This window comes from Cynocephalus volans, chromosome 5 (genome assembly GCF_027409185.1).
Source record: "Cynocephalus volans isolate mCynVol1 chromosome 5, mCynVol1.pri, whole genome shotgun sequence".
In the NCBI taxonomy this organism is placed as follows: Eukaryota; Metazoa; Chordata; class Mammalia; order Dermoptera; family Cynocephalidae; genus Cynocephalus; species Cynocephalus volans.
Window position 1 is genome coordinate 132,835,559 of NC_084464.1, and position 13,993 is coordinate 132,849,551.

The 13,993-nt window shown below is 36.8% G+C and overlaps 1 protein-coding gene across 1 annotated transcript in view; it reads right to left on the reverse strand.

The window, feature by feature from the left end:
• Positions 1–551: 551 nt before the first annotated feature.
• Positions 552–13,993, reverse strand: part of MOXD1 (monooxygenase DBH like 1) — a 95,761-nt gene continuing 82,319 nt past the window's right edge. The window contains exons 10-12 of the mRNA XM_063098113.1: positions 7,297–7,439; positions 1,200–1,368; positions 552–716 (exon numbers count right to left, since the gene is read on the reverse strand). Coding sequence (XP_062954183.1) covers positions 552–716; positions 1,200–1,368; positions 7,297–7,439 — 477 coding nt within the window. The remainder of the gene's footprint in view (positions 717–1,199; positions 1,369–7,296; positions 7,440–13,993) is intronic.

The window sequence follows — 13,993 nt, forward strand, 5'->3', positions numbered from 1 at the left end:
ACTGAGGTAAGGGGCCCGTGGGGACTTCACAGAAAAGACCAGAACTGGATAAAGACAGGAAGCACTGTTGGGACACTTGGAAGGTCACACCCAAGGAACAATAAAGAGGAAGAAAACTGGAATGGAGAGAGGTTCCTTTCATATTTTTAAGATAAAAGCAGTTTTTAAATGAAATATAGAAGTCAAGACAAAAAACGGAATAGCAATAAGGAGTATATAAATAAAATGGAATGTGGGAGAAAAAAAGAATTTTTAAAATTTCCATTTGACCGTCCAAATTTTTAAAAAGGTTAAGTTAGGCCAGTTTTATTTTATTGGCCATCTGGATGTAACATTAGACATTTCTGAGGAAAAGAAGAGAAAGGGATTGGTACCTCTCAGGTAGACTGGGAAAAAGAGAGGAGGGAAGGAAGAGACCGTGGGGGAAGTCTCCATCTACGCTCTTCGTGCCCATCTCTCCATGCCCACTGTGAACACCGTCTTTAACCTGTACTCTCAATGACAGGTTCAGATCACAGAAAACATCGTCACCAAGTACAGCAAAATTCTGATCACAAGCACCTGGTGCTCAGCGTGCTGCTGAGTAGCATAACACACACAAGCAACTTGAGGGAGAGATCTCTGTGCAGAGGAGAGGAAGACGATGGTCTGCACACCAAAGGTTCTGCTTTGTACGGCCTTGCTATATCTGGAGGTAGTGCAGTCATCCCTTGAATCTGAAAATGGAAGAGCGGAGAGTGCCAATGAGCATGTGGCTTAAGGGCAGGACTGTGGCGGGGCTTGCTCTGCTGCTGTGCTTCTGCAGAGGACCGAGCGGACAGGCGACAGAGGCTGCAGGAGTCACATGTCAGGGGTCAGAAACTTAGGCTTTAGGAGGAAGGCAGAAAAGAGGGCCGGATGCTCCTTCGGAAGAGAACACTAAAGAAGCAGGCTCGTCGCTTTTTGAACCTCTCCTGCCATCCTATTCCTGCTACGTCCCAACTTTAGTTTTAGAATGATTTATCTCTTCAAAGGGAGTGGAATCGGGAGGTTTTAGTCAATCCAAGTAATCACTGAACAAATAAGTTATCAAACATATCAAAAGACATACCAATGGACCACTGGATTTACAGATATTTGTCTGTTCCTTAGATTTTCCTGTGGATTCAATTAAAATGTAACATCTAGGTTTTCAGAGATTAAAACAAATTAGGGCTTACCGACCACTCTGCATTGTCTGTCTTGGAACATCTCACATTCACCGGGAGGCTGAGGACAAGCTTGTTGAAGGAGAGACCTTCCTTTTTAGTCCATTTAAATTTGTTCATTGCATCCATGAAAGAAAGATTTTTATATTGCTTGGGGCTTTTGATAATGAAAGGCCAGGTCCTAAATTTAAAATACACAACAACAATCAGTCATATTATATGTTTCCTTTATTTTTCAACCATCTAAAATAGATTGCACATTTGTTCATTTTTACACAGACAGATAACCTAACGTAAAGCATTGATGAACTCATCAGCAGTTACTAAAATATACACCAAATAAGGAGTCTTTTAAAGAGGGATAGTCCTTGTTTTAGTAGCAGATTGGTATTAATTTTGGACAAGTAATTTTGTCTTGGAAAGCTTCCCCAGAGCCTCCATATTCCTCTCTCATTACTTTGGTTCTGGTTAACAATATAACTGGTAGGCAATCCTTTCTGAAGAGTGAGATGCTAATGGTGTAATAAAGAAACCTGTAGCTTCTTCTTGAAGCACTTGCCCCATCCTATTCCTGCTTCATCCCAACTTTAGTTTTAGAATAATTCATCTCTTCAAAGGGAGTAGGATCATGTTCTAGAAACCTGTTCCATGTAATATGTAAAATCCAAATCCATACCCTGGAAAAGCCTGACCCCTGCTGGCTGCTCTATTTCAGCTTGGCTAAGTGAGAAGATATATACAAAAGATTGGAATTTGAACCAGTGTTTTAAAATTTTTACTAAGAAAAAGTACTCCATATAGAATATACTCTGCTTCTACTTGCTACTCCAGAAAGCACATTAGGAATGGAAATCGTCATGTCAAAGGGATACCTGCATTCCCATGTTTATTGCAGCTCTTTTTGCTGTTGTAACAGCAAAGATTTGGAACCAACCAGAATATCCTGATGGACAACTGGGTAAGGAAAATGAGGTCTACATACACAATGGAATACTGCTCTGCCTTAAAAAGGATGAAATTCTGTCATTTAAAACAACAACATGGATGAGCCTGGAGAAAATTATGTTAAGTGAAATAAGCCAGGCACTGAAAGAGAAATACCACATGTCCTTACTCATAAGGGGGAAGAAGGAAGGAAGGAAGGGAGGGAGGAAAGAAAGAAAGAAAGAATCATAATACATCACACTTTCAAAAGGCAAAAACAGAACTGTGGTTGCTAGAGTCAGGAAAGGGGCAGCAGAAAGGAGGACAGCAAGAAATGGGTTAATGGACACAAAACAGCTAATTAGGAAAAACAGAAAATAGATTCTGCTGATAGACAGTTAAGCTAGGCACCTGTAACCAACAGTAACTTACTATATATGCTATCGAATGACTAGAAGAGAGGAGATCGAACATCCTCAACACAAAGAAAGGATTACATTTTGTAGTGACAAGTACGCTAATTATCCTGACTCCACTATCACATTGTACACAGGTATTGACATTCAGTTTTATACCTCACAAAAATGTATAATCAATTAAGTTTCGATAAAAAAAAATACGTTAAATGTCCAAGAAAGAAAAAAGAAATCACAGAAGAATCACAGAAGAAAGATACAACCTGTTTAAAAAGATACTATTCAGGTGTTATCTTTCATTAAATACAAGTTTTATATTATTGGCACATCACAAAAATTTACATTAACTAATCTATGGACCTTACAGGAGATGATCATGGGTGACTAGTAAGTATTTGGCTCCCATGATACCCCAAGAAGATGTCCCAGTGATTTCCAGTAATTACCAAATAATTAACCTCCTGCTGAGGAATCTATATTTTAAATACTTTATCTTCATGTGTCTTTATTTATGTCATTACTCTCACACACACACACATAACTTACTTAGGCACCCTGAATATTATTTTTTTAAGTAAATGAAATAGTATTAATTTTTTATAGTTATGAAGATAAATTCTTAATGTCTAAATATGAATTATTTCCTCCATATATAATAAGTGAAACAATGAGAAAAAATGGATAATATATGAAGATCTTTACATTCTTCAGTCCCAACTTCCTTTTTCCTTTAATTAAATCAATATATCTTTGTTGAGTTTGAAATAGGTACTAAAACGTAAGAGAAATTGGCATCATTAAACATTACTACAGGCTTCAAATCAAGATGGCACAACAGACGGTCCCCAATGTCACGCTCTCCCACGATCGACCAATATACAACTATTAAAAAACAATGACAGCCAAGCTAGGGCTGCTAGAGCTCAGGGGAAGAGGAGGAGAGACCTACAGAGTTTATGAAGGCAGGAGAAGCCACAATGAGAGAAAGAAAAAGCTGCTCTGTTTTGAGCCCTGGATGCTTCAAGGCTGGAGCTGCTGAGCACATGGAGCAGGAGCCAGCAAAAACCGCAGCTGTGCCCTTCAGGTGAAGTTGCTTTGAGGCAACAGGGGAGAAGAGGGCCTTGGTGGCCCTCAGGCCAGCAAGACCACTGACAGGGCTCCTGTGAACCTACATTGGAGCAAGGAGTCACAACAACAGAAAAAGGAGCCACTCAGAGGCCGGTGGGTCATTGTAAGGGACTAGTGGTGCATGGCCTGTCCGATGGAAAGTGTCTGCAGCACGGGTGATGGGGGAGATGGGCCCACCAGGACAAGGACAGCAAGGACAGCTGATCTGCCCCCCAATTAGCACAGGACCACTCAGTGGAGACTGGTCAGGAATATAGAACTGCAGGGGGTGCAGTTTGCTGGAAAGACTCAGGCCCAGACCAGACTTTCTACAGATGTACTGGATCTCACGAGACTCAGAAGTACCTACAAAGTCAACCATTAAAACCTGAGCTGCACAAAAAGCCTCCCCCAGGGAATCAGCAGCAAAGCAGCAATTTAGCTCCACCACAGGGCTCAAGTACTGGTCCCCACAGGAAGTTCCCCCATTTTAGAAGTAAGCAAAGGACGACAAACTAGTTACAGTGCAGAGTTTAAGTGGTGGGGGTAGCTAAAATCCAGTACAGAACTGAAAGAAAAAACAAAATACCCACAGATCAGAGAGAAAGTTCAGATAATAACCAGTAAAGGTCTAACACCACCAAAGAACACCTATAAAACCTAGCAGGGCCATAAGCCCCCCATGCTCTGGAGCCAGGGTGGGGAGGGGGCCCAAAGGCCTCAGCCACACACCCCAGCCCTCTGCAACCAAGCCAGTGAAGGAAGCAGCTGTGGGCCAGCCCCTCCCCACCTCCTTTTCCCTCCCCTGCCCCCTCCCCCTAAGTGCTCCACAGCATCTTAGAATGTTAAAAATAATAATAAAAAAATTTTTTAAATTTTAAAAATAAAGTAAAAGTAAAAAAAGCATTACTACATTAAGCATGTCTGGCAATGGCCTAAAATCTGTAGCATTTTAAAATTAACCATTTGTGATGACTTGAAAAGAGATAGAATCCAGAATTAGTATAAAACAAAAAGTTGACTTGAAAGGGGCCTGTTACATTCACATACAATGTCTTTTTATATGCACTAAAAGCTACAGCTAGGTTTTATTCAATAGAAATCATTTTAAAGTCAATTTTTAAAAATAAAATTTATTTTTCAAATAGATAAGGTGCCTATTTTGAAAAAGAGAAAATCAACTCTGGGAGGAAATCACCAGTCTGTAATCACCTAACACACCACAAGGTGGCACTCGAATCTCTTCTAAGCTGCTTAGGTGGACTAAAGCCTCACAGCCTTGCTGGTAAGAGTGAATGGTGTAATCACTATACATAGATGAAATCTTAAAAAGCTTTGCTGCTATAATTCAGTAAACTAGTATTTATTGAGATTGCACAGCATAAACTGGCTGAAGAGGTGTAGCCACATTTGTTAACTTTTAGTATAGATATGTAGAAAAGGGCAAACCTAATGGCTCATATGTTGGAGACAGCCGGGTGACCTGCAGACGTGGTCACCAACCTCACTGAGATGGCATCTTTGTCTCATATTTATTCTCCTTTCCACTCCTCCTAACTTTGTTCAGGCCCCTAGTTTATAATAACATTTTACCAATAAACTTCCTACTTGTCATCTCTAACCTTTCTAGCCTATCCTATGCCATGCTTCCAGATTACCCCCTGGAGAAACAGAGAAGAAAGAAAAGAGGAGACTCTTGAAAAAGTGAATGTTTATCCTGAGTATTTTTCTCAAAAAGACTAACCTTTAAACCAGAAACCGGTAAACTTAAAGTAGCAAGCACTTCTGCTATTACTGGGACTAGGGGTGAGTTAGAAATATCAGAAATGTTATAGAAATGAAAACAGTTACATTTCTGCACATCTGGGATGTGTTTAAATGCCTACCCATATAAACATAGAAATAAAAAGGTAATATTTGATAAAAACAAATTGTTAATATTGTAGTTTAATATTGATGGGTAATTTTCCTTGATAAACTCAATCTAAACTCTGAGCTGTTTTTCTAAGAATGTAGCAAAGTTTACTGCAATATACAATGGTAGAGTAAGTTTTCATATTCCACCAAAAATAAATCAATTCATATTTGTAAATTCAGACTTATCAATGAAAAGTTTAAAAGATTAATGATTTTTATACCTGGCTCCCTGCTCTGTATAAATTGAAAAGCAGATGGAGGAAGATTATCTGTGGTTACATTTCCTATCTGAACCTCCCTGGAAACTCCACTCCTGCTTTAGAAGTTTTATCGGTAGTGTCTTTCTTGGGAATAGAAGGAGAGGAGGAAGGAAGAAAGGGAAGGTTTAACCAAGAAACAGTGTCTCCATACATATAGCTGAATGAATTACATCACAGATTCTCCCTCTATCAAGCAAATGAAGAAGTAATCAAAAACTAGTAAAATAGAAACAAAAATTCATTAGCAGGTTTCCATTTCTGTCCACATTGGAGCAACTTACACCAGTTTTACTCTCTTCTGTAAAAAATTCAAAACTGAACAATCCTCATGAAGTAGCTGATTTTAAACACTGGAAAACAGCACAGAGCTATGATTACTCCAAAGAAAGGAAACAAACGAGGGTTTTGAACACCTGGTTAATCCCAGCTTTCTGCCTGGATGCATTTTCTAGACTCTGAGGCAGGCAGTGGGATTTCCAAGCAGGAAATGACAAAAAGAGACAAAAATCAGTGTTAAGGGAGTCTGAAGCAGCTGGCTTCTCATCATGCAGATCTCTGCTCAAATATCACCTCTCCAGAGAGCCCCTCACCACCCTGCTGATAACAACCACACACCTCCTTTACCATTTCAATTGTCTTCATAACATCTACTACTATTTAAGATTTTATATTTGTTTTCTTGTTTTTTACTTCTCCCCCACTCTAGAATATAGTCTCAAGAGGGCAGGAATAATATTTATCTTATCATTTCATCTTACCAAGTTTATTATTTTATCTTGTTCCTATGATATGCAATTGTGCAGAAAGAGTTAACCCAGCAGCCCTGAGACTGCTGTCCTCAGAAAGGCCTGCTTGCAAGGTTGACCCTTGGCTGGCGTCAAAGAACTTAAACAGTACACAATTTCCTATACTGTATTGATATAAGACTTTCTCTAAATGACTCATTGTACCTAGACTGACTATTCAAACAATGTGGTTTATGCTAAGCATCTTCTTTCCTTCTAGGAGTCTGGAATTTTGGTAGTTGCAAGGCAGAGAGCACCCATGTGACCATCTGAACACTGAGTCCCTAATGAGCTTCTCCAGTACACAACACTTCATACATGTCGTCATAATTCGAGGCTGGCAGAATTGAGTGCATTCTGTGTGACTCTACTGAGAGAGGCCTCTTGGAAGCTTGCACCAGGTTTCCTCTGGACTTTGCCCATGTGCCTTTTCCTTTTGTTCTTTCTGCATTGTATCCTTTCACTGCAAAACATACATTCATGAGTACAGCTACGTGCTGAGTCCTTTAGTCCTCCTAGCAAATCACTGAACCTGGGGGTGGTCTTGGAGACCCAAGACATAGCAATCAAGAAATTTATCTGGTATCCCCAGTTGAAAGTGATCAAACACAACAGCACATAAAAGAATATCATAACATGGGAATGAATCCAATATGAAAATAAAGCCCATTGTCTACAATGATAAACACCTACTACTTACGTGACTGGTCTGTAGATCTCCTTAACACCAATAAATTGAAGTTGCTCCATAATGTCTGGAATACTTGCACATCGAGTAAGATTAATTCTTGGGTAATAAAGAAGGTATGAGAGACACATTTCACTCCTGGTGCTTAGTCCTCCCTGAAAATGAAGATATTTTATTTAACAAAGTATGTGTTCTACCTACTCTGACAGAACACTCAAGCACACCAATGAATGACATATAACACACCTATAATATCTATGTCATATAGTTCCTTCTAATACTGAAGTTTAATAAATATTAAAGCTAAAAGGTACTAATTTAAATGGTAATTTGGCTTTTAAAAAGATAGTGACACATTTAAAAATTAATAGAATTATTTCTATCTCTTTAAAACTTGCCTTTCTCAAATAACCTAATCATCCTTAAAGTTCCACTGATATGATGTAAACATCTCATCACAGTGTACATTTCAGAGGATCGTGAGGATGTTTGGTTAACATGATACCAATCAACCAGTTTGACAGAATTCTTGCCTGATTGAACTGAATTTTCTATTTTGTTTTGTTTTTTGGCGTCTGGCTGGTATGGGGATCTGAACACTTGACCTTTGGTGTTTAAACTAAATTTTCTATAATCTTGTCATCATGTGTATAAAGACCAGCAGCTGCATACCACAAGGGAGACAGAGTTCACATTTTGAATCTAGATAGTTAATTATCTACTAAAATTTTTTAAAAAGGTCAAAGACCCTCAGAAGAACAGAATCCAGAATTGCTACGACATATTATCTACTATGTCAAATTTTCAAACAAAAATTATTAAGACATTAAAAAAACCCAGGAACTATGATTTACTTGAGGGGGAAAAAAGCCAGTTGAAATGAATTGTGACAAGATAGAGATTCTGGATTTAGCAGACAAAGACTTAACAGCAGATATAAATATGTTCAAAGAGTTAAAGAAAAACATGGTTAAGTAATTAAAGACAATTGTATTAAAAATGAGTGAACACACAGGAGTGACACCAGAGAATGAAAAGCATTTTAGAAAAACAAATAAATATTCTATAGCTGAGAGACACCAAAACCGAATAAAAAAATTCATGGGATGAGCTCGACAGCAGATTTGAGATGACCAAGGAAAGAATTGGTGAACTTGAAGATTAATCAACAGAAATGATCCCACCCAAAGAACAGAGAAAAAAAAAGACTAAAGAAAAGTGAAAACATGCCAGAGATCTCTGAAACAATATTAAATATTCCAACATATATGTAATTGGAGTTTTAGAATGAGAGGGAAGAGAGAAAAAGGTAGAAAGAATATTTGAAGAAATAATGTCTGAAATCATTCTAAATTTAGTGAAAAACATTAACTTACAGTCCCAAGAAGCTCAACAACTGCCAAAGACAAATATAAAAGTTTCATACCTAGACACATTGTAGTAAAACTGCTGAACACCAAAGACGTAGAGAAAATATTGTAAGCAACAAGAGAAAGTGACACATCACACAGGCAGGCAAAAAATGATACAACTGACAGCTGACATTTCATCATAAATGATGGATGCAACAAAAAGGGATTAGAATTATATATTCAATTGCTGCTGGGAAAAAGAAACAATTGAGAGTTCTTTATCTGGCAAGTCTATCCTTCAAAATTAAAGGTAAAAACTTAGTAATATTATTCATGGTTATAAATTAATGCACCATGCAACGATTTTACTAATTGCAAAAACATGATGTTTTGCACTTGATGAGTAAGGCAGGATTGGCCAAAGGGAGAAGTTGATTTATAAATGAGGTTGCAACTAATGGCTCAGTAAATATCATATTTAATCTAACCTTGAGCTGGGATGGCCATTAATAGTTGTACCAAATTGTAGGAAGGGAGCTGGGCCTTTGTATCCTCACATCAACCAGTCATTGGCTGCTGGCTCCCGCACTGAGGGAGTGTAACTTTAAGTGAGTCATGGTCTGATACCAAGGGCAATTTCCAACGAGGGACACAGCTGCAAGCTATGATCTTACCATCTCATATTCCCACTGGCTGGAGTTTATCTGTGTTGACCCTAAAGGGGGTATCAAGGCAGTGCAACAAAATACCAACTACAATAATAACTCATTTATTATGTCATTAGTAAAATATTTCATACAAACAAAAATAATATATATGGCATGAGAAAAAATAAAACCAACACCAGTGCCTGGACTACTCCCGTGTGCCCAGCTTTAATTCCTTTTGTTCCCACTCCAGCCAAAGATGATCATTATCTTAATATTTTAGTTACCTTTCTATTGCTTTTCATTACACTTTACATTCAGTATATTGAAGTGTGTATCCCTAAACAACATATCATTTAATTTTGTATATTCTTGAACTTTAAAATACATATAATACTACTATATTCTGCTGCAAACTTGCTCTTTTCAATCAACATTATGTTCCACAGATACATTCATGTTAATATATGTAGCTTTAGTTCATTAATTTTCATAACTATATACTATTTCATTATATATTATATATTATAATGTACTTATTTGTTCTCCCTTTGATGAGTATTTGAGTTGTTTCCAATTTTTTGTTCCTGTGTTGTTACATGTTACTATGAATATTTTACACATATCCATTCTCGAATATATCCTGCAAAAGTAACACCAAGATTAAATCTACATAGGAATGGAACTTGGCATATATGGAGAGCATATATGAATCTTCAACTTTACTAGATAATATCATATTTTCCCCCAAAGTGGCTTTACTACAGTATATGAGTGATCTAGTTTTAGTACACCAGAATAACAATTTTATTCTTTCTTTCTTTATTTATTTTTTAAATTTTATTTTGTCGATATACATTGTGGCTGATTATTGCTCCCCATCACCAAAACCTCCCTCCCTTCTCCCTCCCCCCCTCCCCCCCAACAATGTCCTTTCTGTTTGCTTGTCGTATCAACTTCAAATAATTGTGGTTGTTATATCTTCTTCCCCCCCCCCCCCCGGTTTTTTTGTGTGTGTGAATTTATATATTAATTTTTAGCTCCCACCAATAAGTGAGAACATGTGGTATTTCTCTTTCTGTGCCTGACTTGTTTCACTTAATATAATTCTCTCAAGGTCCATCCATGTTGTTGCAAATGGCAGTATTTCATTCGTTTTTATAGCTGAGTAGTATTCCATTGTGTAGATGTACCACATTTTCCGTATCCACTCATCTGATGATGGACATTTGGGCTGGTTCCAACTCTTGGCTATTGTAAAGAGTGCTGCGATGAACATTGGGGAACAGGTATACCTTCGGCTTGATGATTTCCATTCCTCTGGGTATATTCCCAACAGTGGGATAGCTGAGTCCTATGGTAGATCTATCTGCAATTGTTTGAGGAACCTCCATACCATTTTCCATAGAGGCTGCACCATTTTGCAGTCCCACCAACAATGTATGAGAGTTCCTTTTTCTCCGCAGCCTCGCCAGCATTTATCGTTCAGAGTCTTTTGGATTTTAGCCATCCTAACTGGGGTTAGGTGGTATCTCAATGTGGTTTTGATTTGCATTTCCCGGATGCTGAGTGATGTTGAGCATTTTTTCATATGTCTGTTGGCCATTTGGATATCTTCCTTAGAGAAATGCCTACTTAGCTCTTTTGCCCATTTTTTAATTGGGTTGCTTGTTTTCTTCTTGTAAAGTTGTTTGAGTTCCTTATATATTCTGGATATTAATCCTTTGTCAGATATATATTTTGCAAATATTTTCTCCCACTCTGTTGGTTGTCTTTTAACTCTTTTAATTGTTTCTTTTGCTGTGCAGAAGCTTTTTAGTTTGATATAATCCCATTTGTTTATTTTTCCTTTGTTTGCCCGTGCTTTTGGGGTCGTATTCATGAAGTCTGTGCCCAGTACTATTTCCTGAAGTGTTTCTCCTATGTTTTCTTTAAGAAGTTTTATTGTTTCAGGGTGTATATTTAAATCCTTAATCCATTTTGAGTTGATTTTAGTATACAGTGAGAGGTATGGATCTAGTTTCATTCTCCTGCATATGGATATCCAGTTATCCCAGCACCATTTGCTGAAGAGGCAGTCCCTTCCCCAGTGAATAGGCTTGGTGCCTTTGTCAAAGATCAGATGGCAGTAAGTGTGTGGGTTGATTTCTGGATTCTGTATTCTATTCCATTGGTCAGTGTGTCTGTTTTTATGCCAGTACCATACTGTTTTGGTTATTATAGCTTTGTAGTATAGCTTAAAGTCAGGTAGTGTTATGCCTCCAGCTTTAATTTTTTGCTCAGCATTGCTTTGGCTATGCGTGGTCTTTTATTGTTCCATATAAATGTCTGGAGAGTTTTTTCCATTTCTGAGAAAAATGTCTTTGGAATTTTGATGGGGATTGCATTGAATTTGTATATCACTTTGGGTAGTATGGACATTTTCACTATGTTCATTCTTCCAATCCAAGAGCATGGGATATCTTTCCATCTTCTTGTATCCTCTCTAATTTCTCTCAGCAGTGGTTTGTAGTTCTCATTATAGAGATTTTTCACCTCCTTGGTTAATTCAATTCCTAAGTATTTTATTTTTTTGGTGGCTATTGTAAATGGGCAGGCTTTCTTGATTTCTCGTTCTGCATGTTCACTATTGGAGAAAAGAAATGCTACTGATTTTTGTGTGTTGATTTTGTATCCTGCTACTGTGCTGAAATCATTTATCAATTCCAAGAGTTTTTTTGTAGAGGTTTTAGGCTGTTCGATATATAGGATCATGTCATCTGCAAACAGGGACAGTCTGACTTCATCTTTTCCAATCTGGATGCCCTTTATTTCCTTCTCTTCTCTGATTGCTCTGGCTAGTACTTCCAACACTATGTTGAATAGGAGTGGTGAGAGTGGGCATCTTTGTCTAGTTCCTGTTCTTAAAGGAAAGCTTTCAGCTTTTCCCCATTCAGGATGATATTGGCAGTGGGTTTGGCATATATGGCTTTAATTATGTTGAGATACTTTCCCTCTATACCTAACTTATAGAGGGTCTTTGTCATGAATGAGTGCTGAACTTTATCAAATGCTTTTTCAGCATCTATAGAGATGATCATATGGTACTTGTGTTTGAGTTTATTAATATGGTGTATCACGTTTATTGATTTGCGTATGTTGAACCAACCTTGCATCCCTGGGATGAATCCCACTTGATCATGATGAATAATTTTACGTATGTGTTGCTGTATTCTGTTTGCTAGTATTTTAGTGAGGATTTTTGCATCTATATTCATCAAGGATATTGGCCTGTAGTTTTCTTTTTTGGTTATATCTTTACCTGGTTTTGGTATCAGGATGATGTTTGCTTCATAGAATGAGTTTGGGAGATTTGCGTCCGTTTCAATCTTTTGGAATAGTTTGTAAAGAATCAGTGTCAATTCTTCTTTGAATGTTTGGTAAAATTCTGCTGTGAATCCATCTGGTCCTGGGAGAATAACAATTTTAAATATTGCCAACCCGGTGGGTATAACATTTCTCACTCTAGTTTATATTTGCTGTACTCTGTTTTCAAATGAAATTGAGCATCTTTTCATATGTTCATTATCTATTTGGGTTTTTATTTCTGTGTAATGTTTTTGTCTTGTGCTCTTTCACTATTGTATGTTTGTCTTCTGCTACTGGTTTATGGAATTTCTTTGATATGCTGGATACTAATGCTTTGTTAATATATGTATTGCAAATTTTTTTGTTCAGTTTAAAATTTGTCTTTTTACTTTCTTAATAGTGTCTTTTGGTAATCAAAAGCTTTAAGATAGTTTTATTTATCTTTTTTATATAGTCTGTATATTTTTATGTTTTGTTTAAGAAATTCTTAACTACTTCAAGATCATGAAGATATATTCAAATATTTTTCTTCCACTGATTTTAAGATTTTTGTGCTTCACATTAAATATTTAATATGTCTGGAATTAATTTTTGTGTGTTATGCAAGACTCATTTTATTTTAATCATATGGCTAACCAATTGTGCCAGCATCCTTTAATGAAAAGCTCATCCTTTCCCACTTGTATGAATGCTATATCTATCATAAACCCAAGTTTCCATATATAGGATTTGTAAGTTTGTTTCTGGGACCTTTCTTCTGTTCTACTGTTTAAACTTTGGAGTCAAACCATGGTATATTAATCACCACAGCTTTAAAATAAGCCTTCATTATCTAGTAGCTTATTTCCCATCTTGTTCTTTTTTTTGTCATGTCTTGCCTATTTTTAACCTTTTGCTCTTCTGTGTAGATTTCAGAATCAACTTGCTACATGTAAAAGCTAAAACTGTAAAAATTTTTACAAAAATGAAAAGTAGGAGAAAATCTTTGCAGCCATGAGTAGGTGAAGATTTCTTTATTAGGATACCAAAACCCCAAATTATAAAATCTCAATGATTTCTTTTTACAGGAATTATATTAAATTTATAGACCAATTTGAACAGAAGGATTTTCTTTATTTTACTGAGCCTTTCTATATATGAACACACAGTATTTCTTAATTTCTTTAGGTGTTCTTTAATGTCTCACAATAAAGATTTATAATTTTTTCCATAGAGATCAAACACATCTAATGTTAGATTTTATTTCTATATAATTTATAATTTTAAACTGCATTTTCTTCATATATAGTCTCTTATACACTAAAATGCAATTAATTTAAAATGTTATCAATTTGGGGGAGGGTTTAGATGTGGAAAAATCAG